Source organism: Citrus clementina, unplaced genomic scaffold, assembly GCF_000493195.1.
Source record: "Citrus clementina cultivar Clemenules unplaced genomic scaffold, Citrus_clementina_v1.0 scaffold_9, whole genome shotgun sequence".
Classification (NCBI taxonomy): Eukaryota; Viridiplantae; Streptophyta; class Magnoliopsida; order Sapindales; family Rutaceae; genus Citrus; species Citrus x clementina.
Genome location: NW_006261964.1, coordinates 4917488 through 4932440, shown reverse-complemented (window position 1 = coordinate 4932440; position 14953 = coordinate 4917488). Strand labels below are relative to the sequence as shown.

Below are 14953 nucleotides of genomic sequence, written 5' to 3'. Positions count from 1 at the left end.
GGTTCGGTTAGGTTCGGTTCAGTTTGAAATTAAGTAGAACCGATTTAAATCGGTTATTTTATAAAAAGAATCGAATAAGAACCGAACTCAATAAGAACCGAACTCAAACGGTTCTTTTCGGATCGGTTCTTTTCGGATCGGTTCGGTTTTTTCGATTCTGGGCCTATTGGGTCTATTTTGAATTTTTAAATTTTTAGCCCATTGGGCCTCATGAATGTAATAATTTTTTTCAACAATTAATTTATCCTAATTTTATTACAAATATTAACAATAAATACAAAGTATTCAAAACACATTTTATCACTAATATCTTACTAACTATTAATAAGATACTCCCAAAATATGAAATATTAAAATTTCAAAATACATAACTAAACTCCAATACTCCATCTATATAAACATAATCATAATGTTATAAAGAGAAATAACACATGTTTGATTTAAATAAAATCATGTTTGATTTGAATAAAATCAAAAAATAATTCGGTTTTTCGGTTCAGCTAAGTGAACTGAATACCGAACCGACATTTTGGTTTTTTTTACAAACGGTATATTTGGTTTTTAAAAAAAATAAAAACCGAACCGAATTAAAAAAAACCGTCGGTTCGGTTCGGTTTTTTTAACATTACGGTTTTTTTGTCCACCCCTAATATTTGCTACAAAAAGACACAAAAACCTAACAGAGAAGCAAAACCCTATTAATGAAGGATCAAGATTCTCTCTTGATCTGATCATGTTCTTAGCAAACCACTGAAGTTAAATCTTACCCATATATTACCACTAAAAGACACATGACATAAGATTTTTAAAAGATCAGTATAGCTCAGATCAGGAGAGGATCATGTTCCATTCATGAAACCTCTCAGAAATCAAGCTTAAAATAAAATAAAGGATGTGTAAAACTTCATGCAATTTCCTCTGATATTTCTCATAATCAAATAATGCTGATAAACGTGTATTTGTGAATCGGATAATTCAGTAATCCTAAAGATTAAGAAATTGTATTATTCCCAACAGTAGTGTACTAACAACTTGTTTTCTAAGTTAAAAATAAATTGTGTTCATCGAATTTAACCTAATTTATTTATTATATTTTTCTGCAAATTTTTCTTGGCTTGATTTTAAGGTTAAGGGCTATGAAATTTTGACAAAAGAATAAATCCTCGTTTAGTCCTTATATCTTTTAAAATGTTCCAAGACTTTCCTCTTAGTAATTATGTTACATCCTTGCTTTGTTTCTTTACTTTTATAATAATACTCTTATAATAATATTAGGGACATAATGAAAAAATAAAATGTTAATTTAATATTAATAACAAAAAAATTTATATCCCTAAGATTTGTTGCAAGGGTCTTTTGAAAAAGGAAAAAAAAGTAATAGTGAAGCAATTGTAGGAACTAAACGGATACTTAATAAAAATTATTAGGATTAAACGAACACTTATCCTTGACAAAATTAACTCTTCTTTGATTCTTGGAATTTTTATTTGTCTCTTATCTTTGATAAATGATGAACACAAGGAATAGAAAGTGTATGCAATACATATGAAAGAACATGAAAATTTTAGAAAAATGATGGTTCGAAATTAAATCCTCTGTTTTTTGTTTAAAAATTTTAGAAGAATGATCTTGCATAGTTTTTCGTCTTTCTTTTTTATTTAATACTTGGGAGGAATATGGGTAATGGTTTCATAACTAGACAGTATTTAAATTATTATAAGAGAATTAAAAGTCGTATATTAACAAGAAATGGGTATCAATTACATTAATGCTCACCCTTGGTTTCATTTTTTTCCCCTTTTTTTCTTTTTGCTAAACGAAAATTATTGAAATATAAGTTTAATTGTAATAAATTAGTGTGATCCTAACAATTGTAGTACTGTATTGTTGTATTGTTATTTATTTTTTTGACGTTTCACTCACCCTCAGCTTACCAAATTAAAAAAAGAAAAGAAAAAAAAACTAGAAATTTTAATGTAATTTGTTTTGTCCCATATATATTGGAGTTTGTATTTTCTATTGTTTACTGAAAGAGAATTTTATTTTATTTAAAATAAGGGACTGGGGGACTCATATCACTGTTCACTTGAGCAAGAGCAATTTATATGTTTATCCAAAATCCAATTCAGAGAGGAAGCATCACCACTAGTCCACTACGGCACACTAGAATAAGATCACTGTGTAAAAGCAAAGTATATATGAACTGATAGTGAAATTTACTTGTTAATTCCTATATTAAACGAATTAAATCCCATTTTTCAATAATAAACTTGTTAATTTCAATAATAAACTTGGTGAATGGTGATAAAGAGCTTCACGTCCCAGTATATGATTTAGATTTTAGATTAAACATATTAAAAAGCCAAAGGCAAGAAAATAATTTTTATTCATCAGCTATCTTCTATTTTATAATGATATAAATACGCAAATTATCCTAACAATTACAATAGAAAATTAAAAGGAAAATAAATGAAAGAGAGTAGTAATTATCTGGTGGGATTGATGGTAGTTACCATTATGTTTATTACATTTTAAAAGTCATCATTACATGACATCATTACATTTTTGTACGTGCTCCATAATTATTATGCTAGCTGCCAATAAAACATTTTTTCCATTTTCCAGCATATGTTTGGAATTGCATTAGCCTATGGAGAGATCAATTTTTAATAATAAATTAATGTCATCATCAATAATCCGTCTTGGGATTTTGATAATCCGCTTTCAAACTTTAGATCGAACAAAAATTTTACCCTTTTAGAGATATTTATAATTAAAAAAAAAAGTGAAATATTTTTTTTTGGGCCCCCCCCAACTTAACATAAAAAATAGGGCCTAAGTGAAATATTTAACAGATTATGATAATTATGAATAAAAGATTAAGAATTATGAATGCCTATTAAAACTTAATTGGAAGAGGATTTGTGTTTTGTTGTCTTCAGCCTTGAAGATTTGCAAATGTGAAACATCATGGTTTGTTGTAGGCTTTAGAGATTCTAGATGTAGGAAACGAAGTTATTGAGTTAAATTGTTTTTTAAATTAGAATAAGGATTCTGAAGAACAAAATAATTAATTTGATTAAATATACTTAAGCCGCCAACTCTTTTAATTATATATATACATATAAACACACACGCATAGGATAGAGTTTAGTGTGGGCTTTTTATAAAATAAAATTACAAGGGACTTAAATAAATACAGTTAACATTAAAATTAACAACCTACGTTAAATAAATAATTGAATTTAGGAGGAAAGTTTAGTTCGAGGGACTCTCGCCCCCTGTGGTCACTCGTTGGATTCATCAATGTTCATACGAATATTGGAGCCCCTACGCACCTGCGAACCAAACATTTTACTTATCAGAACAAAAACGAAGGGAAGAAGGGAATATCGTATAGCAATTGGAACGGTAGCATTCAAACAAGTTGGCTCTGATTAAAAATTGTATAATATAATTTGTATCTTATAACTTTGAAGCATTAATCGACTTATTAAATGATTTCCCTTGCATGGTATTGTACCCTTGAATTTTGCTTCTTTTCTTTAGCCGTGTGAGACACAGGATCCCTGATCTGGCTCAGTGCTTATTCTCTTTAAATGTTGAAACTATTATCAATCACTTTGCTTGTCCCGGGATTTATTAAACTGCAGTCTTAATTACTGACATTTAAACGCAAAATTCCAAGTACTTGTGTGGCACTTTTAATTTGGTTGTCCACAATTTAGTAAAATTCAGATTTCAACATTTGTGCCTCTGTGTATATTTAAATGCAGATCAAGTCATGGCAAGTGAACCACCTAACATGGTACTTGATCTTGTTGGAGAAAAGCTTCATCGCCCAACCCCTGCACCTTCTCAATTCAGCATTTTCGTACTTGATCTTGTTGGAGAAAAGCTTCATCGCCCAACCCCTGCACCTTCTCAATTCAGCATTTTCGGAGTCCCAGATGTACTGCGCAAGTTAGATGAAAAGGCTTACGAACCAGAATTACTAGCAATCGGTCCTTACCATCACAGTAAACATCACTTATCGGCCTTTGAAGAGCACAAAATCAGCTATCTTCAAACTCTCATAGAGCGAACGGGTATACGTTATGCAGAGTATGTGAGGGCAATGTGGGCACTGGAAGAAAGAGCTCGAAATTGTTACGGAGGATCCATAAGTTTTGGCAAGAACGAGTTTGTTCAAATGATGTTTTTCGATAGTTGTTTCATTGTTGAGGTTATTCGTAAGTTTGGATTGCCACATTTGAGAGGAGATGATGGCCCCATTTTTAAACAAGGATGGATGTTACCTCATGTGGGAAGAGATATGATTTTCCTTAAGAATCAACTTCCATTTTTCGTTGTTTGGAAGTTGTTTATAATGTCTGAGATGTCTAATATTCCAAGGAACGAAATTTACACTATCAAGACATTCATTCTTTTATTCTAGGAACTTGCATATTTGTTGTTTGGTAGAAAAGGAGTGTCACGGAATAGAGAAAAGTTCCACCCCACCTTTAGTCTGATAATATGCCTCTCTGTTAAGTCTTTAGGTGTCTTGTTTTTAGCATATATATAGCAGAAGTCCAGCAGCTAACTCGTCCTTTACATTGAACAAATCTTAATTAGCTGAGAAAAAATTCATAAGTTGAACAAATATTAATTAGCTGAGAACTAATCATGAGTTGAACAAATATTAGGGTCCGTTTGGGCTTGAGGTTGGTCAATGTGTTTGGTAAACACTAATCCAGGTACATTGGTGAAATCTTGATCTTTGTACGACTTTTTCGTGAATCAATTCCTTAAATTAGCACAATATTTCCCATGAAGTACTAATCTTAATTAGACTGCAAGTAATTCTGCTGTGTGCTCTGGCTTGTAGCATTTTTTTGGTCTTTAATTTCGAAAGGTGATAATTATTGTTAATTCTTGAATCACATTTCAGGCAAGATGGCCAGGTATGGATGGAATTCAGGGACCAATATTGTCGGGAACTGCTTTTACATGAAGAGAGAAGCATTATATGGCAAGTTTTCACAGAAAGGTTTGTCCATTTTCCTTTTTGCTGCAATTCTGCATTTTCAACGAAAGTAGTATGGCAGTTTATGCAGACTTTCTACATTTTTTTTTTTTCAGTTTCAGAGGATTTGGTGGCAAATTGAAAAGGAAACAGAACAAGGTTACAACGTGCTACTGCATGATTTATTTATATCTGGATACTATTTTAATGAAAATATGAATCTTAGCTAAGCATTGTTCTCAAATGGAATGCTAGTGAGAAAAGACAGCTGTTAGGTTCATCAAGTCAACAATTCTATTAATCTTTGCTATACATCATTGCATATATTTGCAAATGACTTAATGAAAAAATCAGTCAGCTATAAATTGTTAAATTGTTTGTGTTTGATTCAGAGCTACATCATCTGAATGAATCCTTTGGTCCTTCAAATGAGTTGATCATCTCTCTTCAACGTAGCAACCAACATAAAACCATTGACAATGGTATCTTGTCTAGCACACTGCAACAGGAAGCAAAATTTTTAGCTTCTTACAACTATGAGAAGAACACTTTGTGGCGAAAACAGGCAAGTAACCTCTGTGAAAACATTGGGATGCCGTTAATATAATTAAGTAGCTACTAATTATATCATTGAATCTTTGCTTTTGGTTTCAAACCCGATAGAATACTTGTACAAATCTCTGATAGAAGATTATTTTAGCGGATTCATTTTGCACTGAAAAGGGTGGAAATCCATGTTTTGCAATCCATCACGGTCAGCATTCTTAGGAAGTGCTGCATCAAGTTTGAATGACACATTGGTTCAAGGCACAAGATGGAACTGCGGTTTGCTTGAAGTCACTTTCTCAAAGTGCTCCCCTCCTCTTTATGGGCTATCAAGAATGCCTTTGCTTCAAACAATGTGCTATAGCTATTATGCTTTGCAGCCATTCTATTCCTTGCCGTCATGGTGTTTAGCTATTGTGCCTCACCTGTGTCTCATAAATGGAATTTCCTTGTACCCGAAGTTAACCATTTCTAAATAGAGATTAGGAGGCAATCTAAAGATGCTTTGTCATATTGATAGGTCTAAAACATTGTAACTATTTATTTCTCTTCTACTCAGGTTTCAAGTCCATGGTTTATGAACTTTTCATGTATTTTCTTATGTTCACTACTGAAACATTTGTTGGAGGTTCTCAACACCGGTGGTTCAGTCCTGACGTGGTGTAGCAAACAGAGGATTTGGATGATAAAATCAATCACTTGCTACACCTATGGAACTATAGATGCCATCTTGAAATGTTTTGGTATGAAACAACCATGTTTCTCACCCACAAATAAAGTTTCCGATGATGAGCAAGCCAAATTACATCAACTGGGTAAATTCAACTTCCATACCTCAACCAAGTTTCTTGCTCCTTTAGTTACCTTAGTCATGTTGAATATGATTGCTTTTACTGGAGGAATTGCTAGAATGGTGATTTCGGGGGGCGCAAACGAGTTGCTTGGGCAAGTTATCCTCTCATTTTACATCTTACTAGAGAGTTATCCAATAATTAAAGGGATGGCATGGAGGAAGGATAAAGGACAAGTCCCAGCTTCTGTTGCGTTACTGTCTTTTGTTCTCTCCATCATTTTATTGCTTTTGGGTTCCGTGGTTCTCAGGTTAATTTGAATTGTACTAGAAGTTCACACTGAAAGTGAAAGGTTACAATTATGTGCTTCATTTTTGAAATAGTTAATGCCCCCATTAACTTCTTTATTGCTTTCAAATGATGCCGATAAAGGCAACTGCCCTGTTTCACAGGATGACCTAATTAGAACAAAATTGCAAAATTCTGGCACTTATTGCTTTATTGAAGGTCCTTGTCCTTGTTCATGACCATTTAAGCTCATTGACTGGGGGCACCAGAAATGTCGATACCTTGCATATCACCACTTAATTTTGTTAATTCAAGTTAATTCTTGTTCCTTATGCTAAAGTACAAACGATTTATATTAACAATTCAATCATTTTTCGTTTCTAATTAAACCATTTCACCAATTCATTTGGAAACAATTTCACTTTTTATTAACACCGAGTGCCCTTTGCTATTCAATTGAATACGCCACTCACAATGGCCTTTCGTAAACAACGCAATGCCCGAAAGATGAACCGCCTTATCTTTCTATCAACACATAAAAAAGTCACTCAAAGTTCACATGCATCGTCTCATTCTAAACCATAAAATCACCACCACCGATACAGCAAAGCTTCTTTAATATCAATATTTCCTTTTCAAACTTCACAAGGAAACCGCCCAAAGGGCTAAAACCCTGCTTTCTGTTTCAAGATTGTTCTCTACCTCAAGAAACTACTTAAGCTCCAATTCAAGAAACATCGATTCTGTTTCTCTCACAAAGCCCATCATCAATGGCTCATCACGAACAAGAAGATCAATGCAGCAGTACTGGTACTATTGCCCAAAAGATCCAATACCCACTAGACCCAAGCTCCTACAAGATTCTCGACGAGATTGGGGTTGGCGTTAGTGCAATAGTTTACAAAGCCATATGCATCCCCATGGACTCAACCGTCGTTGCAATCAAAGCCATTGATCTTGATCAATCACGAACCGATCTTGATAGCATCCGACGTGAAACCAAGACCATGTCGCTTCTCTCACACCCAAACATCCTCAACGCTCACTGCTCTTTCTCTGTCGATTCCCGCTTGTGGGTCGTCATGCCCTTCATGTCATGTGGCTCTTTACAGTCCATAATCTCGTCGTGTTTTCCCGACGGGTTACCCGAGCCATGCATTGCCATTGTCCTCAAAGAAACCCTAAGCGCCTTGTCGTATCTTCACAACCAAGGCCATTTGCATAGAGATGTTAAAGCTGGTAACATTCTCAGTGACTCAGACGGCTCTGTCAAGCTTGCTGACTTCGGCGTATCGGCTTCGATTTACGAGCCCAGTCACCACCACCACCACGGGTCGGCCATGATCACTGACATGGCGGGGACGCCATACTGGATGGCTCCTGAAGTGATACGCTCGCACACAGGGTACAGTTTCAAGGCTGACATTTGGTCGTTTGGGATCACAGCACTTGAGTTGGCTCACGGCAGGCCTCCTCTGTCTCATCTCCCGCCTGAAAAATCTCTGTTGATGAAGATGACGCAGCGGTTTCGGTTCTCCGATTATGAGAAAACGCTCAAGATCAAAGACAAGAACAAGAAGTTCTCCAGGGCTTTTAAAGATATGGTTGCTTCTTGTCTTGATCAAGACCCTTCAAAGAGACCCTCTGCTGAGAAGCTTATGAAGCATTCTTTTTTCAAGAACTGCAATAAGGGCGTTGAGTTTTTTGTCAAGAACGTGTTGCATGGGTTGCGTAGTGTTGAAGAAAGGTTCAAGGAGAGCAGGAATCACGTTGGCGCTGAACATCATGAAGATGAGGAATTTGAGGTTGGCTCATCACCGCCCGTGAAACAGAGGAGGATCAGTGGGTGGAATTTTAACGAAGAAGGGTTCGAACTCGACCCTGTTTTTCCATTTTTCACGACGGAGTCGAGAGCAGACTCCGACTCCGTCGTGAAACAGGTTCGATTTGGTGGGGAAACAATCATTCCGCCGGATCGTATTAAGAAACAGAGTGAGTCGGATACCAACTCTGAGGAGTCAAATTTGGGAACCCAATTGGCTGTTCATCATCAAGCCGCTGAGAGTGATCAGAGCAGTGAAGTTGTTGGAGCGTTTGATAATGAAACTGTGTTGGGAGGTTTGATGGCGCTGAGGAGGAGCTTGGATGAGGAGAGGCAGCAGGTTTCTAATATGATTGCACTGTTGGGAGGGGAAATTAGCAGGGAGGATCAGCTGATGCAGATTGTTGAGAGGTTGAAAATGGAGTTAGAGACTGAGAGGAGAAAGAACTTTGAACTGGAAATGGAGTTGGAGTTTCTTAAGCATCAGATTTCTGGTGCAGACAATAGTGGAGGCACAGATTGATCATTTAAATTTTCCACATGCTTGTGAATTTATGTTTAATGTAGTGAGACACTGAGACTCAGGTATCAAAGTTTGTTTTCTGTTTCCATATGAGAGGAATTAGGATAACAAGTTTGTGCATGTTCATTTGTGCGACTGATTTTGCCATTAGAGACCCTTTTTCTTTTTTTAAACTAAAAGACTGGTAAAAATGATCTTGATAGACATTTATTACAAGTAAAGAATTGGTTAAACTATTGCATTCTTACACTAAAGAAAAAACCAGTGCACTAAAAATGCCTGAACGAAAGATACTTCTTCCAATAAAGAAGGTATATGCTCTTTTGTAACACGCTGCGTCTTTAGATTTGGTTCTTCTAACTAAAATCTTCTAGATCTAAAGATTGAAAGCTGCAAAATTAGAAGACAGCCATGTCATATAATTTATAAAAATAGTAGATGCAACCACACAAACGCTAGATTAAGATCCTTGTACATAGTGATGGGACAAAAAATGAAAACTGAAAATGTCAGTTATACAACATATTGGGCCAAGCTCTTTTATTAGGGCCTTGTAAGTTCATTTTTGGACAAAGGGTATTATGCAAACACCCCCTTCTGCCTCGATATGACACCCCTATTATTAAAAGATAAAAAGAACTGGCTCAATAGAGTTCTGAACTCAATTGTTCAACCCAGATTCTCCAAAACAAACGAAACGGTTGACAAAATAAAAACCAGTGGTTAGCTAGCCCAGTCAAGTCAATGAAGCTGCACCACCAATCACAACCTTTGCCGTAATACACAATTCAGAGTCACAGAGCTACAGCTACGATTATTACTGCGACGTACGAACACAAACGTCTGTCACTTTCGCAATCCTACATAATCTCACAACCAATAAAATTAAACTAAACCCCTTTTGCTAGTTCCCAAGTGCTTTTCAACACATTACCACTTACATAGCTAACAGAGTAGCAGAGCCAAGATACTGATGGAATGTTTTTTCGAACGAGCTAAATAGTAAATAGAACCAAATGGTTATAGCTAGCTCAACCCTCAAGGGCTTTTATAAATTTGGTCTTATGCTCTCTCTTTCGCATTTGTCTTTTTTGTCATACACAAACATGGAAACAATTTATCGTATCCACATGAATTAAAGTAGCTTTTAATTAGCTTTATTAGCTTAACCTTCAGCCTTCAGCCATGAGTGGAAGAGACGGCAACTTGTTACACTGCGGGTAAACACTGCAATCTCGGCTAAATAACCTTGTAAAATCACGGCCATATTTAGCATGGGATGCATTCTCCTAATTGGCTTTCTAGTCTTTCAATAAAACTTCAAATTTCTCAAAGCTAACTGCAGCAGGGGATCTTTTGTTTATTTGAGTTTCTTTGATCAAACTTACTCTCCCCTCTCACTGAGTGCACTGAGATTTCCTGCAATTGGGTTCTTGAATCAAAGCTTTTTCTGAATGAAATGATATTTGCTAGTGCTAGCGGCAGTCCATGCCACACACAACTAACCCTATATACTACTACTCTTTAGTGGTGCATCTACCGAAGCTTCATAATTTATAATGCAAGTTAAGACAAAGTGGGTGTGAAAAATAAGAATTCAAAATCGATTAATTTTTATTTTAATTTGGCCTGTTGACTAGGTTTGATGTTGAACTAGATTTTACTTTCGCTTTCTAATAATCTATTAACTCTCATAAATCATAATTTCTCCTCGAATGATTGATCGAGAGACCAAAGATTTAATGGTGTGTTTACTTATCAGTAATCGAAATGGAAATTTTAGAATCGGAATTAATGATGGTTTTACTTACAAATTCGAAGCATGAAATTGAAATGAAATTCATGCGGAACCCACAAATTTGGGATTCATTACTAGAGTTTTGATGCCCAAGGCACGGTGGGGGGATTGGGAATCAAACTCTCATTTTTGATATTGACCTTTTTTGTCCCTGTCTAAATTCCCTAATTTCCATTTTATCCTAGATTTAAATAATCATAAAAAAAACAAAATTGGATGAAAATCAAAACAAATTAATCCCAGATACATCTAAGCAAATTCAAATTAGCAGCACCATGTCGAGCCACCAACAACAGTCAAACCAGTAACAACCATCGTCGTCACAAATGTCGAACCACTACCAGCAGCATACGTCTCATCACGAACATCGAACCAGCAATAGCAGCCATCATGTCAATGATTTTGATCCTAATGATGATGATGATGTCGATGATAATTACGATTTTTTGTTGTTGTTGTTGTTGATGATGATGATGATGATGATTATTATTATTGATAACAATAATTTTATGGATAATAGTAATCATAATTATTAGAGTACAAAATAATAATTGTGACAATAGTTAATTAAGGACTTTTTGGTAATTTAAAACAATCTAACTCATTCTGATTCTAATTCTATGACAAAATAAACACATCAATTGCAATACAACTCATTCTGATTCTGATTCATACTACTAAAATAACCAATTTATTTTGATTTCTCCATTCCTCATTTTGATTCTAGCCCGTTCTGATTCCAGTCTATTCTTATTACTGATTAGTAAAAGCACCATAATTGTCTTTCAACATTAGTGTGTCTTCTTTTTTTTTTCTCTCTTTATACTATTACATTATAAAACTATATAATGGTCTAGCACCAATATCGACCCCACAGTAAGGTGGATCAGTTTTCAAATATTTGAAAGAAAAATTTAACAAGAAAAAGAAAATACACATCCATATTCCCTTCTAAAGAGAGTTGCATTACTACTCACCACCTAACTAATGGTAGTCTCACATGCGACCGTGTCATAACACCAAGTAATTACTTTACACTCTTCATTTTTATTTTCTTTATTTTTTACATAACCGTTTATTGATAAACATATGTTTAAACTTCATTTGCATTTAAAAAACACGAATTTGAATATTTCATTTGATTATTCATTAAAACAAAGAATATAACGTACACCCGTGTCTTTTGAAGGCGCTTAAAATGATTTGCATGCTTGAGTAAATGGCCAAGAAGAGAGGAAATTAATTACATTTATATAAAAAACAATGAAATCTCATTCATGAATCATAGTTGTTAACTTGCAAAAATTTTGTTCCTAATTTTTATTACTTGAACTTTTATAGAATGGATTATTCAGTTAATTATAAGATTGGTAATACTTCTCTCTCTTCTCAACTTGTTTAATAATTTTTGCGTCCAAATTAACTTGACAATAGATTTTGTTAGTTTTAAATCACTTATCTCGTTTTCTCTATATATCCTGTATTTATAGCGTCTATGAAGTAAACGAGATATATGTTTTTGTATGTTAGAACTATCATAAAGTTTCTTTATTTCATTTAACCTTTACATGAATGAATAAGTAATTACGATGGTCCCTGAACTCAAGAATGTATCTTTAATTCATGCATGTCTCTTGGTGGCAGAATACAGAATGTTGGATTCATTCAATTCAACATGAACAGTAAGAGCCAGTGCAAGCATTTGAAATTTAATTCTGGTGCTAGATCTTCCTGTCTGGTGACATGGATGGAAGAGCATGATAACCACTAATTAGCCATTAATTAGGCATTAATGACCGGTGAACCCTGTGGGACACGATAAAAGAAAAAAAAGGAAAAGGAAGAAAGAAATCATTTTAATTTTTTAATTAAAACATTTCTCCCTCCTCTAACTATGTCTGATTTTAACCAATGGTAATAGGACAAGTTTGCAAGCTCATTTAACCACGCCCATCTACCAATTTCTCTACAGTTAATAATTTCTTTACAAATGTATATTGCAGAACCAAATTGTATACACACACACACACAAATATATAAAAAGTTACAAGTAAAAAGGACACAGCTAAATCTGTTTAGATTTGACAAACAGGAGTGCAAAGCTAGCATAACGAGGTTCTTCAAATAGTAAGTAGTAGTGACCAAACGTTTGGCTAGGATCCTCTGCAGTGATACCCTCCAATGGGATTTTCACCTTGTGGTTTAGAAATTTGATGGGGCTCTTTGATATTTTCTCAGGTCAGTTACTTTTTAGACATGGGCAAGATTTTTGTCTTTTTATAATATTTTTTTTTTCGTTTTGTTGTTTTAGTTTCTTGGTCTCTTTATAATTGATGTGAAGCTACAGACCGTTTTTTCTTATGTGTCTTTGATCTTTGTATAGGTCTCTGACTGATTAACAAAGCCAAAAAGCATATCCATGGAGAGGAACATTATGAGCAACAGCTTGAAAGATCACAAAATTGGCAGTAGATTCACTAGGGACAGCATCAGCAACTGCAACGGCTACAACAACCAAAACAGTGGCAACAAGATGAAAGATTCCTGCCAGCAGCGGCAGCAGCAGAGCTATGGAGAAGAATATCTAAGTGGGTTTTCATGGCCACCAAGATCTTACACATGTAGTTTCTGTAAAAGAGAATTCAGATCTGCTCAAGCTCTTGGTGGTCATATGAATGTTCATAGAAGAGACAGGGCCAGGCTGAGGATATCACCTCCGACTCCAAAGGATATTATTGTTAATAATAACATTAACAATGGTCAGTACCCTTTGCTCAACCTTAACCTTAACCCTAACCCTAACCCTAACCCTAACCCTAATTTCTCTACCCCACCTTTGGTTTCTCCTTTTTCTTCTTTTTCTTCTCAATCTTCAGCTTCTTCAAGTGAAATCAAGAAATGGAGTGCCCTAACTGGTGCTCTAAGCCCCAAAGATTCAGTGAAAAAGAATGAAAAATCGTTTTCCGGGGCCAAAGAATTTGGTGGATTCACCGAAGAAGATGATGGATTTAAGCTATCAAAGAAAGGTGGTGAGATTGTTAGGTTGGACTTGGAAATTGGAGTGATCAGTGACTCAAAGGAGGATTTAGATTTGGAGCTTCGATTGGGGTACTCTTAGACAAATGTAAGCTAAGCTACATTAATTTATGAACACAAATTGCTGTAGTTGGCCCACTACACCAATTTGTGATCATTTCTGCATTTATATATTTACTGTTTTCAAATTCAAGTAATGAAGAAGCACAGATATATGTAGGAGATGCTTCGATGTAAGATTTTGCAGCTAAGATTGATGATGGTGGTGATGATGATACTAAATGTCACAGCTGCTTAAATATTTACTTAATGAAATTTTCAAATTCCATAATCTATCCCTTAGAAAAGTGTCTTGCTTAACAAATATATATTATTGTAATCTTTTTGCACTATGATTACTTTGCTTTGAGTTTTGACTCATACTTCACAGAGAGAGAGGGACACACAAAGAGAGAGAGAGAGAGAGAGGAGAGCTTTTACCTCATCAAATAGCTGCTTCGTCATTTTTATTTTTTTATAATTTTTTTTTCTTGTTTCTTCTTCTTTGCTCTAGTAATTATTTTTCCGTTGGCATGAGGCTCTTGTTAGGTTAATTATTTTCTGCTGTTGGTATGAGGTTCTTGTTAGGTTAACTGTAACTTAACAACAAAAATAGCTGATTTAATAAATTAAAACAAAAAGTGTTCACGTGGATATATGGCCTTTACAAAAAAATAAAAAAAAAAGAAAGAAAGAAAAAGAAATGTATATATGGCTTATTTTGTGGCTATTCTACTTGCATAGCATAAACTAATCTGTGGTACTCTTTAATGGAGGATATGGGGAAAAGCAAAGAAAACATATGAGAAGAAGATGAAGTTAAGTTAACAAAAAGATAAATTTAAAAAAAAAAAAAATGGAAGGGTCTCTCGGACTAGCTATAGCAGCATGCATGGTGGTTTGTTACCTGCCTAACCAAAAATAAGGGTGACCAGAGTGACAGGACATATACTTATATATCATTAAAAATTAACTGAGATACTTTGACATTATAATATAAGTAATTAATTAGAAGAAGATCAATAAATAAATTGGTTTGCTACCTGCCTAACCAAATTAAGGGAGACCTGTGAAAATTGATAAACAATTGAACTGAGATACT

General features: G+C 34.7%; 2 protein-coding genes and 1 pseudogene across 2 annotated transcripts; all 3 read left to right on the top strand.

The window, feature by feature from the left end:
* The first annotated feature begins 3784 nt into the window (after nucleotides 1–3784).
* On the top strand, nucleotides 3785–6670 carry LOC112096793 (annotated as a pseudogene).
* A 634-nt stretch (nucleotides 6671–7304) lies between these two features.
* LOC18032140 (serine/threonine-protein kinase BLUS1) lies at nucleotides 7305–8978 on the top strand. The gene has a single exon (XM_024189357.1). It carries the CDS (start codon nucleotides 7404–7406, stop codon nucleotides 8976–8978), a length of 1575 nt encoding a protein of 524 aa, XP_024045125.1. The 5' UTR covers nucleotides 7305–7403.
* A 3925-nt stretch (nucleotides 8979–12903) lies between these two features.
* On the top strand, nucleotides 12904–14103 carry LOC18033414 (transcriptional regulator SUPERMAN). Its single transcript, XM_006420077.2, has 2 exons — nucleotides 12904–13014; nucleotides 13160–14103. Exon 2 carries the CDS (start codon nucleotides 13196–13198, stop codon nucleotides 13892–13894), a length of 699 nt encoding a protein of 232 aa, XP_006420140.1. The 5' UTR covers nucleotides 12904–13014; nucleotides 13160–13195; the 3' UTR covers nucleotides 13895–14103.
* The last annotated feature ends 850 nt before the right edge of the window (nucleotides 14104–14953 follow it).